At 48.4% G+C, this 17,628-nt stretch overlaps 1 protein-coding gene across 5 annotated transcripts; it reads right to left on the reverse strand.

Moving 5' to 3' along the window:
- Nucleotides 1-7,685: 7,685 nt before the first annotated feature.
- LOC131275597 (ral guanine nucleotide dissociation stimulator-like) lies at nucleotides 7,686-17,077 on the reverse strand. 5 transcript variants are annotated; one of them, XR_011647212.1, is made up of 6 exons: nucleotides 17,059-17,077; nucleotides 16,543-16,738; nucleotides 15,904-16,015; nucleotides 15,468-15,653; nucleotides 14,105-14,219; nucleotides 7,686-8,115 (listed from the first exon to the last, which is right to left on the reverse strand). XR_011647212.1 is itself a non-coding variant. In XM_058286333.2 (6 exons), the coding sequence occupies exons 4-6, from the start codon at nucleotides 15,618-15,620 to the stop codon at nucleotides 12,561-12,563; spliced, it is 444 nt and encodes a 147-aa protein (XP_058142316.1). In that variant the 5' UTR covers nucleotides 15,621-15,653; nucleotides 15,904-16,015; nucleotides 16,543-16,738; nucleotides 17,059-17,077; the 3' UTR covers nucleotides 12,342-12,560. The 5 variants fall into 5 exon arrangements, 3 of the variants coding, with proteins under 3 accessions (XP_058142316.1, XP_071067404.1, XP_071067405.1); XR_011647213.1 differs by lacking the exon at nucleotides 7,686-8,115 and adding an exon at nucleotides 9,612-10,148; XM_058286333.2 differs by lacking the exon at nucleotides 7,686-8,115 and adding an exon at nucleotides 12,342-12,736.
- Nucleotides 17,078-17,628: the final 551 nt, after the last annotated feature.

Consider the following 17,628-nt stretch of genomic DNA (forward strand, 5'->3'; position numbering starts at 1 on the left):
AACTAGATGAAGCCTGAGTGGACTTGTTGGGGTGACAGGGCAGAGGCTGGGTCTTTGCTCACATGGGGCCCCCTCCTCACCTCCACCCCATCCATGTCCCAATATCTACTCAGAATAGGGTTCACATAGCACCTCCTCCAGAAAATTGGCCTTGGTGTCACCCCCATACCCCTACTCTCCATTCCAACAGGTCTCCCCAGTCTCTGAGACTGAGGCTCTCCCCATAAATCTAAAAGGAGGATGGAGCCAGGGAATGTCCTCCCCAGGTGGGTCTCTCATTTCCACCACACCCACCCACACAAGAAGTAACATGGCTGCCCGCCTTCTTCCACTTTTGAAAGTGGATCAGTCTCCCTTTTAGGGTAGACAAGGTCTGTCAGAAAGGGACCTCTAGTTACTTACCAGCCATCCCCATTCCCTCTTCCTGAACTACCATGAGGGCCCAGCAGGGGACAGGGCAGCCCACACACCAGAACCTGGACCTGTGCAGGGTTCTGGGCCCCAGAGGAGGGGGACCTGGGGGAGAGGCTGAGGGACCTCCAAACCCAAACCTCTCTGATGACAGTGGAGAGACAATCGACCATAATATGGACTACTCGGTCACTTGTGGGTTGCCTGACCTAGGATGGGCCCTACTTCACTCTCCCTCATGGTCTTGTCTGAGAGGCTGTGCCCAGCTCAGCCCACACCTCACACACTTTAACAGCCATGTCACTCTGCTGCCTCAGCAGGAGACCCAAACTGCAGGCTATTCCCAGCCTCCACATACTAGTCTGTAAGAAGGCCAATGCACCCCAGCTCCCAGGGCACCTGTGAGGCTCTCAGGAGATGTGGTGTGCCCACTGCTGAGTGCTCAGGGCTTGGGGAGGGGACTCTCCTCCCAAAGCTCAGGCAGCTCAAGAAACCATGGAAACATCACCTTAAATCATCGTGCCCAGGCACATTCATCCTTTCTAATCCCCAAAAAAGACTCAACTGTTTCTCCAATTTTCCAAAAGGCAAACAAAACAGCACAGATTATTCAAATCACATGACCAAGGTCTCTTTGTTAATGAAAAGAATAAAAAAAAAAACTTGATATATTCACAGCTCATAAAACTGTACCCATGTTCTATTTTTCACCTTGAGCATTGATATAGGCCTTCTCTGCCTTTGCTATAAAATTATTACAGTAGTCCTGTCAACTATAGTCTATAAGTGACATTAGTTATATTTTTCCCCATGTATCACTATATTCTTAACACTTTGTAGTAGAGTAACATTCTTGTATTTGTATTATTAACCACAATTCTCATCTACAACTGAAATCATTATATTATACAGTCCCTAGGTTATCCTCCAGCAGTCTTTCAGTTAACATTAAGCTCCAGAGATGACCCCTTTCAGTCACAACATTTATAAACCTGCAGTGTTAGTTATACTCATTTTAATGTTTTACCATCAAGTCTACCTCAGTTCACATATTTACAACCCCCCTTATTAAACATTCTACATACATTTAGCATCAGATGACCACCTGAATGTCCCTCAAATACTTCTCTTGTGCCTCCATGCCAAAGAGGGCCACCACTAAGTAGCCAGCTGTCCAAGAAAGAAACCTGGGAACATCGTCTTTTTCTCCTCTGTCCTCTTACTCCCAAATCCAGCCAGTCATTTTTTCTGCAGATTTCACCACCAGAATCCCTCTCTGGTCTATCCTCGGTCCATGCCCATTACCACTTCCCAGTATTGGCCTCATCCTCACTCCTGTGGACCTCTGTGCTCACTTCCTAGATATTCTCCTTAATTCCACTCTTGCCCACTGAGATTCATCCACACCAGGCACCTGAATTGTCTGTTAATCTGCACAGCTCAACAGGTACCCCTGCCTCATTTACCATCACTCACTTTGAAGTCTCTTAGTGATATAAACTCATTTGTCTTTACCTTTCCCCACTTTTGGTCAAGGTCTTTTTTGTAGTTGCATTGTTAATTGGTGCTTGGTAGTGATTCATTGGTGCCAGGGAGGCTCACCCCCAGGAGTCATGTCCCACCTTGAGGGAAGGTAGTGCATTCGTATGCTGAGTCTGGCTTACAGAGAGGCCACATTTGAGCAACAAAGAGGCCCTCAGGAGGTAACTTTTATATAACAAATAATACTACACTGAGTTTCGATTTCACAAGAAAAGGTTCTTTAGTACAATCATCATTATCAAAGGTAAGACACAGTAGTCCATCCTCCTTAACCAAGCACCACCCCTGTCTCAGGGGTTCTTACTGTCCCATTAGAGAATGTAGCAGTATTTCCCAGTGTGGCAATTGGATGTTCTTTCAGTTATTGTTTAGATCTCCACAGACTGTGATAATGCCCCTTGAACACCTGAGCACATTCAAATGCCTTAACACCATGCTCCAGGTGAACCCCCTCACATGCATTCCACCATCACTGCCCTACCACAACTGTGATCCTTTTGTGATCCAAAACCTGTCCAAAGATGAAGCCAAGAAAATAACTAAATAAAAGGAATAAGAAAATGAAATAATAATGAGAGTTTTAGAAATAACACAAAATCCAAAATTTGTTTAAAAAATAAAAAGAAATTTAAATAATAAAAAGTGTATATTTTTAGACATTCTGTCTTTCAGCACTGTAAGATCTCTTATCTTATATGTACAGTCACATTTTCTTCCATATAGTCCCCCAGTGACTTTTTACTTTTTCACTTTATCTTGAAAGAAGCTTTTAGCTACAGAAAAGTCATGTATAGAGTATAGGGGATTCTTATATACCCAACGCCCTTCCCATTTTCCCTTCCCCCCATTAAAACATTTTAGATGTCGATGGTACATTTTTTACAATTGATGTACAAATATTGAAGCATTGCTTTTAACCATGGCCCATGGTTTACATTAAGATTTACATTTTGGACTGTACACTTTTATGAATTTTGATGAAATTTGTAAACTACAATGTAAACCATTATCCATGTGGTGCATCAGTGCTCCAAACTGTATTCACCAAATGCAATGAATGTGCCATGATGATGAAAGAGGTTGTTGATGTGGGAGGAGTGGGGTGAGTGGGGTGGGGGGTATATGGATACCTCATATTTTTTTAATGTATCATTTAAAAAAACAAGAAGGAAAATTAATTAATTATTTATTTAAATGTCCTGTATCCATTATTGCAAGATCATGTAGAACAATTCCAATACTGCAATAATGCCCTATGAAGACTCTATTCTAGGCTTCCCTCCATCTCTCCTCAGGCATTATGGTAACCACTAAGTCTCACTTTTTGAAGAACAAATTTCATCATTACTTGCAATAATATCAAGGGCTTGAAATATTGGTCTGTCTTTTAGTAGTCACTGCCTATGTTCTCAGGGGACTCTTGCCCCTCTACTTGGGAACTTTGCATGACTATCCAGGATGGGAATTCAATATTTTCCAGTTTATTGTCTGGGGAGCTGCCCAATGGTACAACACAGTATGACAAGATGAACACTTACATATTCCATAGAAACCTCCCCCAGGTGCACCCTGTCTTGTATGCACCCCCACATCCAACACCCTATACCAGTAATTCTCCCCTGAATATTTGCCAAAACATTCCCAACATTGTAGTTTAAACCACAGATCTTCAAATCCCCAGAGTTCACCTGCTCCTCCCCCTGTGTTCAACTGATTGGGTGGGACTCCTCTCATGGTTGAAGGCAATCTCTTCAGTTATTTGTAGATGTAACCAGCCCTAGATGCAATCAAGTGATAGCTTAAATACTCAAAATACTCTTAACAAGCAGGCCAGGGCTTTCTTGACTGCACAACAGCACAGCATAAGCTAGCTAAGTCCTCACATGAGCTGAACCACCACAGGCACCTATGCACAGAAGGGGAGACTGAGGCCCAGGGTGGGAAGGAGGGACTTGTCCAAGATCCACAGTGGCTCCTCTCTTGGGAATGAACTTGTGGCTTCAGAGGGTCTAGCTAGCATTCTGTCTGCATCACAGCAGGGTGCTCATGGTTGGACTCTTCCAGAAGTGGGCAAATTAGAGAAAATTCATTTCATAGAACTTTCGAGGATCCCACGGGGAAAAGCAGGAACCTGACCTGGATGCTTCTGTGCAACACTGTCCACTTTTCCCTTGGGAGACAAGGTGAGTGCCCATGAGCCTTAGAGCAGCATTCAGTGTCCTCATGGCCTGTTCCTGCACAGCACACATGCCATCCTCAAGGTATATGTGATTTCCACATTCCTCCTTCCTCCCATTCATCAACAATCATTCTATTACATCCCCAACCTGAACCAGAGAAAACTGGAGATTCAAGTCTGAGACTCATGGAGCATGTGCCCTGGCCCTTTTCCTCTATGTTGTGAGGCCCTGTGTGACCATTTTCTCTGCTAGTCTAAGGATAAATATATGTTCATCTGTCCTGGACCATCCATGGATTGCTCCTTCTTGACCTTCAACTTGAGCTCTGTGTTCTCAGCACGTGGCACCACATCTGGCACAGAGCTGATCTGAGGAATATTTCTTGACTGAACAGTTATAGACTTTTCTGCTTTAGAAAAAATAGAGAGAGAATACATTCCTACACATGTGGCTTCTCCTTGCAAGAAATGGACCAATATTGATACAATTTTTGTAACCAAAACCCATAGTTCACATGAGGGTTCACTCTTTATGTGAACAGTTACAGGTTTTGACAAATGCATCATGCCATGTATCCAGCAATCCATGATCCTACAGAATAATTGTACTGCCCTAATAATGTACTGTGCTCCCCCAGTCATCCCACCCACCCAGCCTCCCAAAACCACAGGAACCACTGATCTCTTTACTGTCTCTATAGTTCTTCTTTTTCCACAGGGTCATGTAGTTGGAATCACACAGAACTGAGCCTTTGCACACTAACTACCAATTACTTGCATTTAGCAACAGGCCTTGAAGTTTCCTTCATGATTTTTGTTGCTTGATACCTCATTTCTTTTGTGTGTGTGTGTCTTTATTATTTAATATTACTTTCAGAAAATATGAGGTCCCCATATACCCCCATCTCCCTTACCACCCTCCTTCCCCCATAGCAACAATCTTTTTAATGCTAAAATACATGCCATTGTAGGGCTGTGTAGTTTGTTTATCCATTTACTATGATTGGGTATCTTGGTCACTTCCACTTTTTGGCAGTAATAAATAAAGCCACTGTAAACATTCCTGTGCAGGTTTTGGCATGGACATGATTTTCAACTCTTTGAGGAAATAGCTTGGAGTGTGAATGCTGGGTCCCATGGTAAACCTCTACCCAGCTTTATAAGAAACTTACAAACTGTATTCCAAAGTGACTGAACCATTTTGCATCCCTACCAGCAACGAATGATTACTCATGTATCACCACATCATCACCAGCATTTGTTGTTGAAGTTCTGGATTTCACCCCATCACCTGGAGTATATATTGGAATTGAGCTGCTTTAATCTGCAAACCCTTAGTGATATATGGTGTTAAACATCTTTTCTTACACATTTACCACCTACACACCTTCTTTGTTGAAGGGTCTGTTTAGTTGTTTTGCTGTTTTCTAATTTCAATGTTTTCCTATTATTGAGTTTTAAGGGTTCTTTGGATATTTTCGTCTTTGCAGCTATTTTTACATCTGTTTCAAATATTTCAGTAAAGACAAGGGTCCCACATGGCAACATCTGGCACTGCAGTCATGTCAGATGAAGCAACCCCAGAGCAATCCTGGGAAGGTAAAGCCTTGTCTGACACACTCTCTGGATTTTGGGGTTCAGTGCACAGGTTGGCATGCTCTCTGTGGAACATTATCACACCAACTCTGTGCTAGTCAGCTTTTGTCACATCCTGATGAAAGGCCACAGAGAGAGGAACCTGAGTGGTGAATACTGGCACCTAAATTAATCAGCAGATATTTTTTCATGTTTAATGCTATACTGGGATTGGGCAGCAGGGACACTGAGGTGGCCGAGGTACACTATCTTTGTGCCCTTGCTCTCCCACACCTGCGCTGGGGAGCCCTTCTCCCCATGAGCTCAGGACAATGAGCACCCAGACAGGCAGGCCATGGGAGCCTCCAGACCATGTGTCCTTGTCCTGGTAACTGGCTGCACCCATCTGCTGGCCGAGTCCTCCCTCTCCATTTGCCTGAGTCCCAGCTGCTGTAACAGGCCCCATGCCAGGCACCCTCCTAGTGGAGCTCAGCACAAACTCTCCATCCATGGCATCACCTCTAGCTACCTTGGGGCTCCAGAATGTCCAGCCCCAGCCCACACTGCATGGGTAGGCACCCTCATCTCCTGGAAGCCCACCCAGTAGCCTGTTGTCAGAGTGTGGGCACACCACCAATCTAGGCTGTCTTCATCACTGTCCTGGAATGCAGCAGATGCCCAGCTCTGTGGGTTAATCTCACATCCCTGGGGACCCCTCATTTCCCCAGACAACCCTGTCCAGGCCCTCCTGCCACACCAAAGTCTTTCTGGGTAGCTCTGACCACAGCCTCTTTGATTGGGCAGAGGCTCACTGTGTTACCCTGGTCTCTCTGTGCTGACTCATCCTGGGACCCTGTGTCTCTGCAAGGCCCCGGATGAGGTGGCTTTTGCTGCAGAGCCTAATCAATGAGCCAGACTCATCAGCCCAGCACATCCACATAGGGCCATGGGTCCAAATCTCCCTGGGTTTTGCTGATGAGCCTGGAGACCTGACTCTGACCCCTGAGAAGGGCTCCTTGACCAGGCCAGGCTGTCTGGCCTGAGAGAAGGACCATGCTCAAGAGCAGCTTTCCCTGCCATGTGAGGAGCAGTAGCATGGGAGGTTCAGGTGGCAGGCAGCGCTTGTCCCTCAGGAGACAGCTTACCTGGTGGAGTGTCAGGATGGTTTCACAGCCCTGGGGAAAACAAAATAAACTCAAGAAATGTCCTGTACTCTCCATAGTGTGAAGGCAGCCTTGGGGACTGAATTGTTAAGAAGCACTTGGTCTGGCTACAAGATAGAGCTTTCTGTCTCTGAGGAAGGTTGGCATTGTAATGCCTGAGATCTTAACTGTCAGGACAGATTTCCCCTGAAAGTAAGTGTGGCCTTCCATTGACAAGGTCCTCCTTACTGCTCCTTTCAAAGTCTCAGTGCTTGTAGGAGAGGAGTAATCTGTGATCCTGGCCGCCAACTTGGGAGGACAAAAAGGCATGAACTGAGCCATATCTCCCCATGGCCAATGGTCAGACTGGGCTGGGTGTGAGCACGAAGCAGCAGCACAGGTTCTCAGGGATGAGGCGGGCTCAGCAAGATAGCAGCCTCCAGAGGGAAGCCAGGATAGGTGGGAACACACTCCAGGTGGGGAGCTACAGGAGCACAATCATGGGAACAGGGAGGCCCAGGAGAGGACTGAGGGGTGAGAGCCATCTGGTGTCGGGGTGCAGGGACTTCGTTGGTTAGGAGGACCCAGCTGCCAGGCCCTGAGGCCTAGGATTTGCCTTTTATGTAGAGAGCCCAACACTTACCAAATGTTTTTTTTTTCAGCAGGTTCCTGGGATTGAAACCAGGACCTCTTCATGGGCATCAGGTGGTCACCCACTGAGCTACACTCACTCAATGTCTGACTTTTCGAAATCCCTCGAGCAGCCCATGAAAGGGCCCCGGAAGCCAAGAGCAGGGCAGAGGTAAGACTCTGCCCACTTCAACCATTGCAGAGCATTGAAATTCCAGCATCTTTATTGAGCACTAATGGTAAACTAGTCCTTTCTTAACCATTGTAATCCTGCCTTTATAAAGTTAGAAAACTGGTGCTCAGAGTGTTCAAACCCTCAACATACCACTTTGTAGTGGTGAGACCTTGGTCAAGTTCCTTTATCTCTCTGTACTTCAGCTTCTTTACTTATATTAAAAGAGGGCAATACACTCTGGCTTTCAAATTGTTTTGAGGATGAAGGAATTTCAAGCACTCTAACGCTAGTGCCTGACTTATCCTAAACTCCCAATAAGTTTCAGTGATTGGTATCTGTATTGCGATATTTTGTGATGACTTGTGCAGGGTCTGCCTGCCCATCTCTAAGCTGTCAGCTCCATGGAGAAAGAACCTTCTCCAATTTTTCTCCCCATCTCTGGGCTGTAACATGGTGGGCCCCTGGAAGGAAAAAAGAAATGAGGCAATGATGGATGAGTTGCTTAGCCATAACTTCACTTACTGATAACAATCATGGTGGAGGGGCCAATAGACCTGAAGTCAGAAGCACTTGGTTCTAGTCCCTTCCCTACCACTATCTTGGATCAATTTACTCTAAACAAGATCTAAGGCTACCGCTGCCACCAAGCCTCCACATTTGCCTTCAGCCAAGCCTGACCAAGCTCCAGCTCCATGTAGGCACATCTGCCTGGATGCAGGATGGCTCCCAAGACCTGGCCCTGCCACCATCAGGGCCTCATTTGGTGTTCTTGCAGCAGTCATCCTAAACACCTCTCCCCAATGGCTTCTGAGCTCCCCAAGGGCATGATCCAGTCCCACTCAGCACTGAATCCCAGTGCCCAGCATGTGCCTTGTGCACACAAGGGCTACGAGGGGTTCAAATGTATAAAGCATGTCTACCCCTTGGAAGTCCACAAGAAGGAGTGAGAAGAGGAAAAGAGCTGGCTGTGATTTAAGGGCATGAATATTATAATAAATGGGCCTGAAATGTTCTATGGAAACTTGGAGGAGGGACCTATTCATCTGCCTGGGGAATGCCAGGGAAGACTCCTTAGAAAAGGTGACAAATGAGCTTTGTTCCATAGGATGTGCCAGAGGGCACATCTTATGCCTGATGGATGGAAGACAATGCGATCCTTCAGCACTGACATTCAGAGACTCTGGAAGTTTGAGATCTTATTAGGCAAGACACATAGCAAGGAGGAAGCTCATCTCAGTGCTATCGACTTCTCTTTTATCCAGGGATCCAGCCAAGGGCAGACGTAGTGGATGAGGACAAGTGTGATGACATTTCAAGGAACTGATTAAATCTCAGGCGGTGGAGAGCCAGGAGTACCTGTTCTTCTGTGTCCCAAGCTGACTCCTCCTGTGCCCAGGATTAGACATGGCACTAGGGGTTTTGCAGAGACCCTGGGAACCTCCAGGATGCAGGCATCCCTTGAATCACAGCTCCTGAACCTCAGAAGCCACCATTGTCTTATTGTCAGCAATGGTTTTTGGGAGATGCACAGGTAAGATCACTTGGAAATCACATGCACCTATGAACATGGGTTCAAACAGTCTGTGGGCGCCCACTCTTGGCCAAGTTCTGTGTTGCTCAGTAATTCGGTTCAAGAAGCAGGGGCCCAGGCAAACTAGTTCTTGGAGCCCTGGGTTAAGAATAGAGCAGATGACAGTGAGGCAAGGAGACTGGTGCCTGGCTGCTCTCTTTTTCTCTGACTCCCATGGACACCAGCTCAGCTCCTCTCAGGCCCCACTTTCTGCTCCCTGCCTCGTTGTGCCTTTTCTCTCTGTGGACTGACTTTCTCAGCTTACTTCTGGGTCAGCTCCCACATCCCTTCAGCTTGAAGGCCATGTTTATTAGACAAACCCTTCCTTTAGGTGCTTAAAAATGTTACATTTCAATGTAATTACATTGCAATGTAAGTTACCTTCCCTCCCCTTCTTAGGGACACAGGGCCTTTCTCCTGGGGCCCTTCTGCAAACAACCACCCATCACCCCCAGGATGCCTTGGTGGCTCCCAGACATGAGCAGGAAAAACTTGGATGGGCTTTGGCCAGCAGAGGGAGCTCTAGGGCCATGCCATCAGGGTTTTTCCCTGCAGGCCAAGGGGCTGCCTTGGTGGGACTCCTGATTCCAATTAGCTCCCTGATGCCCCCACCTGATATTTCTTGCCAACAGTGACTTCTTGATGTGGCCACTAGGTTATTTCATTCTTCCTGGCCTCACAATGGACCTGAAATGGCTTTGCTTTTTTAAACATGGGATAGAAGAAGGCATGGTAAAAACGGAAATCATCTACATTAAATTTGGGTTCATTTAGCCACACTTGCCTGGGAGCCACACTCCTGGATTTCTACAGTGGTAGAAGGAAAATGGAGCTTGGGGCTTAGAAGCCCACGTTCCCATGGCAGCTCCTCTCCTCTCTGCTGAGACTCTGATGTGTCTCTTTCACTCCCTGGGCCTCACATTTCTTCACATGTAAGATGGGAAAGAAAATGTAGACTTTGTTATTTGCTAGGAGTAAGTGGGCTCTCTGGAAACAGCTTTTAAAAAAGCAATGTGTCAAAGTGAAGGTCTATCCAAATATTTTACACAGGGTTCATGGGTCAAATGAACAAAAAGGTTTACAGTAGCTTGAAAATTAAGATAGCAACAGTGCAATGTTTTCTTGAGAAGACAGAGGTTTCTTTAAAATGAGCTCTTGGCAAGGCTGGCTCCTTTCTGTCCATTTCCCATGGTCCTATGTGAGAGTGTGTGTAAACTTTCTTGTATTGGGGTGGTAATCAGCATATTTCATCCTAGCCTATCAGAATAGACAAAGACTCTAGACACACTGGGTGTTGTCAAAACAAAACTTGCCCCAGATTTGTGCAACAGGAAAGGATGAATTCATCATTACCACCCTGTTTGAGGAGAGACAGAACAAATTCTACTGAAGCACAGGCCAGCCTGCTCTGTGAGGCTGGGGGTGGGTGAACAGAAATCCCAGGAAGACTGGATGGGGGTCACACCTGGGGTGAGGGATTGACTGAGGCTGCTGCCATGAGTCCCCCAGTGTGGAGGGATTTCCTCAGTGGTGATGTGGCCTCCTGGGGTTCTGGAGGCTGGAGGAGAGGAAGAGGCAGGGAAGGAACTGCCTGGTCAGGGAGGGGCCTCTCAGCCCAAGGGGAGCCTAAAGGCCTGAGTGAGGGGAAGTGGAGAGGGGAAGATCAGGGGCCAGTGTGAGCTTTAGTAATGTTAGGGCCTGAGAGTACCTTCTTTCGTTTTTCTGAATTGTGGGTGGATTTTCTCTGTAGTTCCACAGCTACAGATTTTGTTTTGAGGTAGTCAGGACAGCCCTTTCACCAGCAAGCAACACAGAAACTGTGGGGACAGATGCAGTCCAGGGGAAAGATCAGAACCAGGGTCAGAGCCACTCACCTGGCCACTCCCCAATCCTCTAGTCTCTGAAAGCCCTTGAGCCTGTCTTAAGACCAGCAGTGAATGTGCAGGTGTTTGTCTATTTCACAAGCTGTCCTGGCCCACTCAGGGCAAACTATATTATGGACTTCTGGTATGGACTTTACCTCAGTCTTATTGAGATATAATTAACACACCAGGGAAATGGATGTGGCTCAACTGATAGAGAGTCTGTCTACTATACGGGAGGTCCACGGTTCCAACCCAAGGCCTCCTGGCCTGTGTGGTGAGCGGGACCACGTGCAGCACTGCTGCACAAGGAGTGCCATGCCATGCAGGGGTGTTCCCCACATAGGGAACCCCATGATCAATTAGTGCACCCTGTATTGAGATGCCCCACGCAAAGAAAGTGCAGCCCACCCACGAGTGGGGCTGCACACAAGGAGAGCTGACGCAGCAAGATGACACAACAAAAAGAGACAGATTCCCAGTGCTGCCAAGAATGCAAGCAGTCACAGAACACACAACAAATGGCCACAGAGAGGAGAGGAGGGTGAAGGGGAGAGAAATAGAGAAATAAATAAAATAAATCTTTAAAAATAATTAACATACCATAACTTTAGCCTTTTAAAGTGCCATTGTCAGAGTATTTAGTATATTCAGAAGGTTGTAAAACCATAACGACTACCTAATTGTAGAAAAGTTTCATCAATTTCAAATGAAATCTTGGACCCAATAGCACTAACTTCCCCCCTACGACTCTCAACTCAACCCCTAGCAACCACTAATCTATCTTCTCTGTGTGGATTTGCCCAGTGTGGAACCTCATACCAATGGAATCCTGTAACTGGCCATTAGTGTCCAGCTTCTTTCACTTACCATTATGTTCTTCAGGCCCCTCTCATTCCTGCATGTGTCTCTACTTCATTATGTCTTATGGCTGAGAATATTCCATTTGATGCATAAACTACATTCTCTGTAAGCCTTCATCATTTATGGCCATTGGAGTTGTTTGTACTTTCTGGCTATTATAATACCAATTCTTCCATATTTGACCATAAGACCCTGCAGTTGTCTCCTTTCATGTTTGAAAACCTGTCCTGTGGGTTTGGGTCCATTCCTTGCTCTCCAGGATGCAAGGACTGTCAGGGACCTTTCATGCACTTCCTGTCCAAGACCTGGACTCACACAACCTCCCAGGTGCCCTCTTCTCTTTTCATGGAAAATAACATTTAGAGACCAAAATCTGCACACGAGAGGAGGATTTTGCTACCAGATTTTCTTTACTTACAGGCCTGTTCAATAAAGAGAGCTAGAAACTCTTTTTTATTTATAGAGAAAGTGGGTTATTTCAGACATATATCAGGGACATATATCAGGGAAGTGTCTGCCTGGCCTGGCCCACTGAGGTTGGGGTGAGCAAAACTACTTGGCCAGGCAGACCTGGGAAGGGGAACCCTGAGCTGGCAGGCATCAGGGCCATTTAGAATTTCCCCTTTTGGAACTTGGGTCCCTTCTGCATACTCCCCAGAAGGGCTGAGATAGCTCTGTCCTTCACCTTGGCATCCACAGGTGTGTTTTGCTTCAGGAGAAGATAATGGTGGTGGGCTGAGGGATCCATAGTGTAGTAAACTTTTGCACTGTGTGGGATCTGCAGCACTGGGGGGTGGGATAGAAGGGGGGTCAGCTGTGCCCTGGAGGACCCCAGGACACCCCAACACTTGTGCCCACATGAGAGAAGGCCCCAGCCAGGGACCTCAATTCCCTCTTCCAACTCCAGGACCATAAAGGAGCCCTGGGAGTGACACCTGCCTGAAGGAAAGACTCTGCAGAGGTGCAGCTAACAATGAAGGACACTTATTTAAAGAGTGACTCTGACTCTAACTGCCATCCTCAGAATGGAGCTGCCATGAGGTCATGTACTCTCACCACCATGCCCTGCCAGCTTCACTGCTCAGGATCTAGGGGCTGAAATTGACTTTCTAGAACCCAGTGCACATACACCACATCCAGCACTACCCAGGACAAGACCACTAAGGCCCAGCAAAGACCACCTGAGCCAGGCCTTCAGAGCGGGATCCTAAAGTATTTAGACTTTGACCCTATTTTTCATCTGTCTTCTTGGCCTAGAACAAGCTAGAAAGAAACACCAGACTGGAGTGACTGCTCTGGCTTCAGTGACATGGCTACTCATCTCCTGTTTTAATTGCTCCAGTCCTCAGTCTTCCTGTTCTGTAGGACAGGTCCTTCTGCCCTATTTCACACCTCCCAGCTGCAATTTCTCATTTGAAAGATGGGAGAGGATTTTGAACCTCCTTCTAGGAAAGGTGGGAGTTATTTTACTTTGCCTGGGTTAATGGCTGGGAGAGGAGGATCAGCTCACTGAGAATAAGTTACCCTTACTGTGCACAGGCATGCTATGTGTGCATTCAGTGCTGAATTTTCTCTCCCCTATGGGGATAAGGAGCAGGCCCAGGAATGTGATTAACTGATCTAAGGGCTCAGAGTCAGGAAGTCTGGCTCTGGGTAAGTGCTATTCTGGATTCTTTCACTTCCCCACTTCCTAGAATACTGAGGGGGCTCCCTCAAGCCTCCAAAGGGGATCGAGGAGACTTTGTCTAGTTTTCACTATCATAACAAGATGGTCTGTGCATATTTGGCACTTGTGTCCATCAGTCATGGTGCTTTTGGAGGTGCAGTATCACAGAACACCCTTCAAGTTGAGCCCCTCTTCTTCACCATCTTGTGAAAAGCCCTTTCTTTGGGAACCTCATGGTGTTAGCTTTGATCTAGGTTCCCAATGCCTGGGTCACATCCAGGGAAGGGTACACAAGTGAGATAGAGCAGGTAGGGAGATGGTGCTGTGGGCCCTGTGGGCTGCCATCGGCACCTTGTTTTTGGACAGGGTGCCTTCTCACCCTGCTGTCAGGTATACTGGAACCAGTGTGCCTCGGATCTTTAGGCTGTGGACAGGGCTCATGCCTACCCCCTCCAACACCACCCTCTCCAACACTCCTCCTGACTTACTTCGATTGTCTGATATGATTTGCACCAGCTTGTAGTCTTCTGGCTTGTCTTGATGCAGGCTGTGTTCTTCCAGGGCCTTGCTGATCCCGGCTAGAGCCCTATCTTGGCTGGTCACCTGTGGTGGATCAGGGACAGACTCTCAGGGCCTGAGTCCTGGAGCCTGATCCCTCACAGTGCAGTTGCCAGAAATCCTATGGGCCAAGTCTATTCAGGGTGGGGTCTATAGGGGCCACATGCTCTTCCCTTGGACCCACAAGAGATCATGGAATGAGGCCAAGAACTCAGGGGCCAAAGAGTGACCATGCAACAGACTGTGGGAACTGAGGAGTGAAATCTGACCCTCACGCTCTCACTTCCTGCCTCCCAGTCATGGGAGATGGTGTTCCCCTGCCCTGCCCCTGACCCTCCAGGACTCCTCCAGGTAGCAGTGAACACCCAGGAAAAGCACACATCCAGTGTGAGCCCAAGTGTCAGAGAGGAGGAGGGGCTGGATGATACACTACAGGTCAGCAGGACTGCCCTGGGCTCCAGGATGCAATTGTGGTCAGCAAGGTCTAGAATGCAGTTACCTTGAAATGAGGGCCAATCTGGAGGCAGGATCAGGACATGGGTCAGACAAGTGAGAGCTTAGTGAAACTACCCCTGCTCCTGGCCACAAGAGAGGAGCACCCAGGGTGGTTATGGAACAAGGCTCCTAGGCCCAGTCTCTGTGCAGGGGGCCATGCGTGGCTCCATATGCACATCCCATCCAGCATCTACCCCTGCTCACACCTTCATGGCCACTGTCCTGGGGCAGACCCTGTTGTCCATGCTGGTCACAGCAGCAGCCCTAACTGGCTGGTATCTGCATGCATCAGCTCAACCTCCACTTTAAGACCAAAAGTCACCTGCTATCCCTGTTCTCCTCTGACCCTTCAGTGGCTCTGTCTCCCCCCATGAGAAAGTCAAGCTCTGTCTAGCAGTCACAGGGCCTGATGTGGCCCACACCTCTTTGGACCCACCTCTTCCCCTTGGTTCCTGTTCCTTCAGGCCCTGGGCTCCTGGCTGATCCAGGGACTGCCCAGCACATGTCTTCCTTGTGCCTGGTGGGCTGTCCCCTCCCTGATACTCTCTGGGGCCACCTCAGCAAGCTCTTCCCAGGCTGTGCTCACTCCATGTGCCAGCATCAGCCCCTATGTCCACTATTATTAGCCCTGACTGCCATTGAACTCACACTCTTCCTGCTTCTGCAGGTGGTTGTCTGTCTTTCACCATCCACCAGGAAGTCTGCTCCATGAAGGCAGGGAGGGAACATGTCCTTCCTTATGTGTCAACTGCCTGAACCACTGAGGGGCCCCAGGGGATTTCCACATGCCCAGCTCACCAGGATACTCTTGTACTTGACGTTGTCCTCATACAGGCTGACACAGACAATGCCGCAGGGCCCCCCTTGCCATTTATAGAGCACGTGTGAGTAACCATGCATGTGGTTGGTCTGCATGGCCCTGGGTTGGATGGAGGGAGATGAAGAAGGCATTCCTCCAGATGCTGATGTGACTACGGACGAGTTCTGTGATGGGGAATACAAAGATAAGCAGAAGGTCTGGGAGCTCAGGGCAGCCCTGGGCTGCTCTAGAAGCTCCTGTCAGTTCTAGAAGTTCTTTAGCAGTCAACAATCATCAAGACCTTTGTGGATGAGGGTGGCAAACAGGCACAGGGAAGGTAGGGTGAGGGAAAGGCCAACACAGAGAGGAGGTGGGCATTCTCTTTAAATTCCTGGCCATCTTTGGAATCTGAGACATGGTCCAGGTGGATTTTACCTTAGAACTGGAGGCATCAGCTGTATGTATAGGACACAAGTCAGCTGCTTCCCTGCTGCTGAAGCCTTGGCTCCACCTGTGCTGGACACTGGAGTGGATGGTGCTGACACCACTGAATTCAGGGACATGACAGCTGGAAATGAGGGTCAACTTACTTTGGGGGCTTCCCCCAGGATGCAAACAAATCCCTACACAGCTCCCACTGCACCCTGCTAAATGCTCTGACTACCTCAGAGATCATGCAGCATCATCCCATTTCACAGAATAGGAAACAGGCCCAGAGATGGGGCAACTTGCCCCAGTCACAGGGTTGTTTTGGTATAGAGCTGAGATGCTATGGCTAAATCATCAGTCTTCCCAAGACCACGCTTAGCCTGATGGTTCCCTGAGTCCAAAGACAACCCACACTTAACGCCCAGGACAGGGAAATCTCTTTTTGCTTAAAGCTTGATGCCTTCTGGTAGGTGTTTGGCTTTGAATCTCTTACTGGCCAACTGGTATGGGGGCTCTAGCTCCTGAGACAGGTGCTAGTTACAGCACAGAGTGGCAGCTGTGAGCTTCCCAGAGCCACACCTCATGTATCCCTCCCAGTGCCCACACAGCAACTGTCATTTACATGCCCCAGATGTCTTCAGGTACCAGGTCTTATGATGACCCAGGAGCCACCAGGACCATCCCGCTCCTACTATGGCCTGGTTCTGTCCTGGCCTCACTGGTCCTTCTCGCTGAGCTGCTCCATGGCCGCAAACCAGGCTCCAAATGATTCATGTGGCACAAAGGCCTCATAGCAGCAGCCCGCCTGGAGCTGCTGGAGCTCCTCCACCATCTGGTATTCCTGGGGCCAAGGAAAGGAAGATGTATCATCAAAACCTGGGTGGGCTTGCTGGGTGGGACGGGGTCCAGGGGCTGGTTTTAGTCCTGTGGATCCCCCACCTCTTCACTCCCTTCCAGGCTCTGCCTGCCCTCAGGGCTGACTTCACACAGCTCATCCTCCTAGAAGTTGTTCTTCATCCCATGCACAACCCCACCCACTATCCCCCTCAATTTCAGAGGAAGCTATGAGCAGCCCTGGGAGGTCCTGCCCAGGAGGGTCTCTGTTTATCACCCTGACCCCACCCCAGCCCCACCCCTGTAGTGATGGCCACAGCTACTCACCTTCCTTTTTTTTTCAAAATTAATCTTCCTTCCCTGGAAGGCAGAGAATTTGCATTCATCATAAAGCGGCTCCTAGCCATTGCCAAGCCCATTGCCCCTCTGCCCCTGTCATGCTTTACTACTGCAGGTTCAACATGCACTGGGCAGCCCAGACCACAGATGGACTCAGGCAAGCCCCTCGCTTCCTTTAGTGGGGACTGGGAGTGGTGACAGAGAGACCTTCCAGTCCAAGTTGTGATGAACCAGTGGAGAGAAGGCCCCTTGGATCAGCCTCCATCTACTCTTCTGTAAGAAGTTCATGGCACCCCAGCTCCCAGGGCATCTGTGAGGCTCCCAGGAGACATGATGTGCTCACTGCTGAGAGCTCAGGGCTCACAGAAGGACCTGTCCACCCAAGCCTCAGGGCCCCTTTCCCACCCTATCCTGGCCCCCAAACAACTCACATCCAGATACTCTGGCATGGCATATTCCAACAGTAAAAATTTTGTGAGTAAAGTTCTCAGGCATGGGACCACACCTTGGATGTCACCCTGTGGCATTGGATAGGGTGGGGATGAGCACAGGCTCTCA

The sequence above is a fragment of the Dasypus novemcinctus genome, chromosome 23 (genome assembly GCF_030445035.2).
Source record: "Dasypus novemcinctus isolate mDasNov1 chromosome 23, mDasNov1.1.hap2, whole genome shotgun sequence".
In the NCBI taxonomy this organism is placed as follows: domain Eukaryota; kingdom Metazoa; phylum Chordata; class Mammalia; order Cingulata; family Dasypodidae; genus Dasypus; species Dasypus novemcinctus.

What these genes read in the sequence shown, in the direction of transcription:
- LOC131275597 (XM_058286333.2), bottom strand. Translation starts at nt 15,620, where the DNA reads ATGCCTTCTTCATCTCCCTCCATCCAACCCAGGGCCATGCAGACCAAC. An exon ending in TCAAGTACAAGAGTATCCTG is followed by an intron (nt 14,220 to 15,467) that starts GTGAGCTGGGCA and finishes GATCCACCACAG; the next exon opens with GTGACCAGCCAAGATAGGGC. An exon ending in AATCATATCAGACAATCGAA is followed by an intron (nt 12,737 to 14,104) that starts GTAAGTCAGGAG and finishes CCCACCCCCCAG; the next exon opens with TGCTGCAGATCCCACACAGT.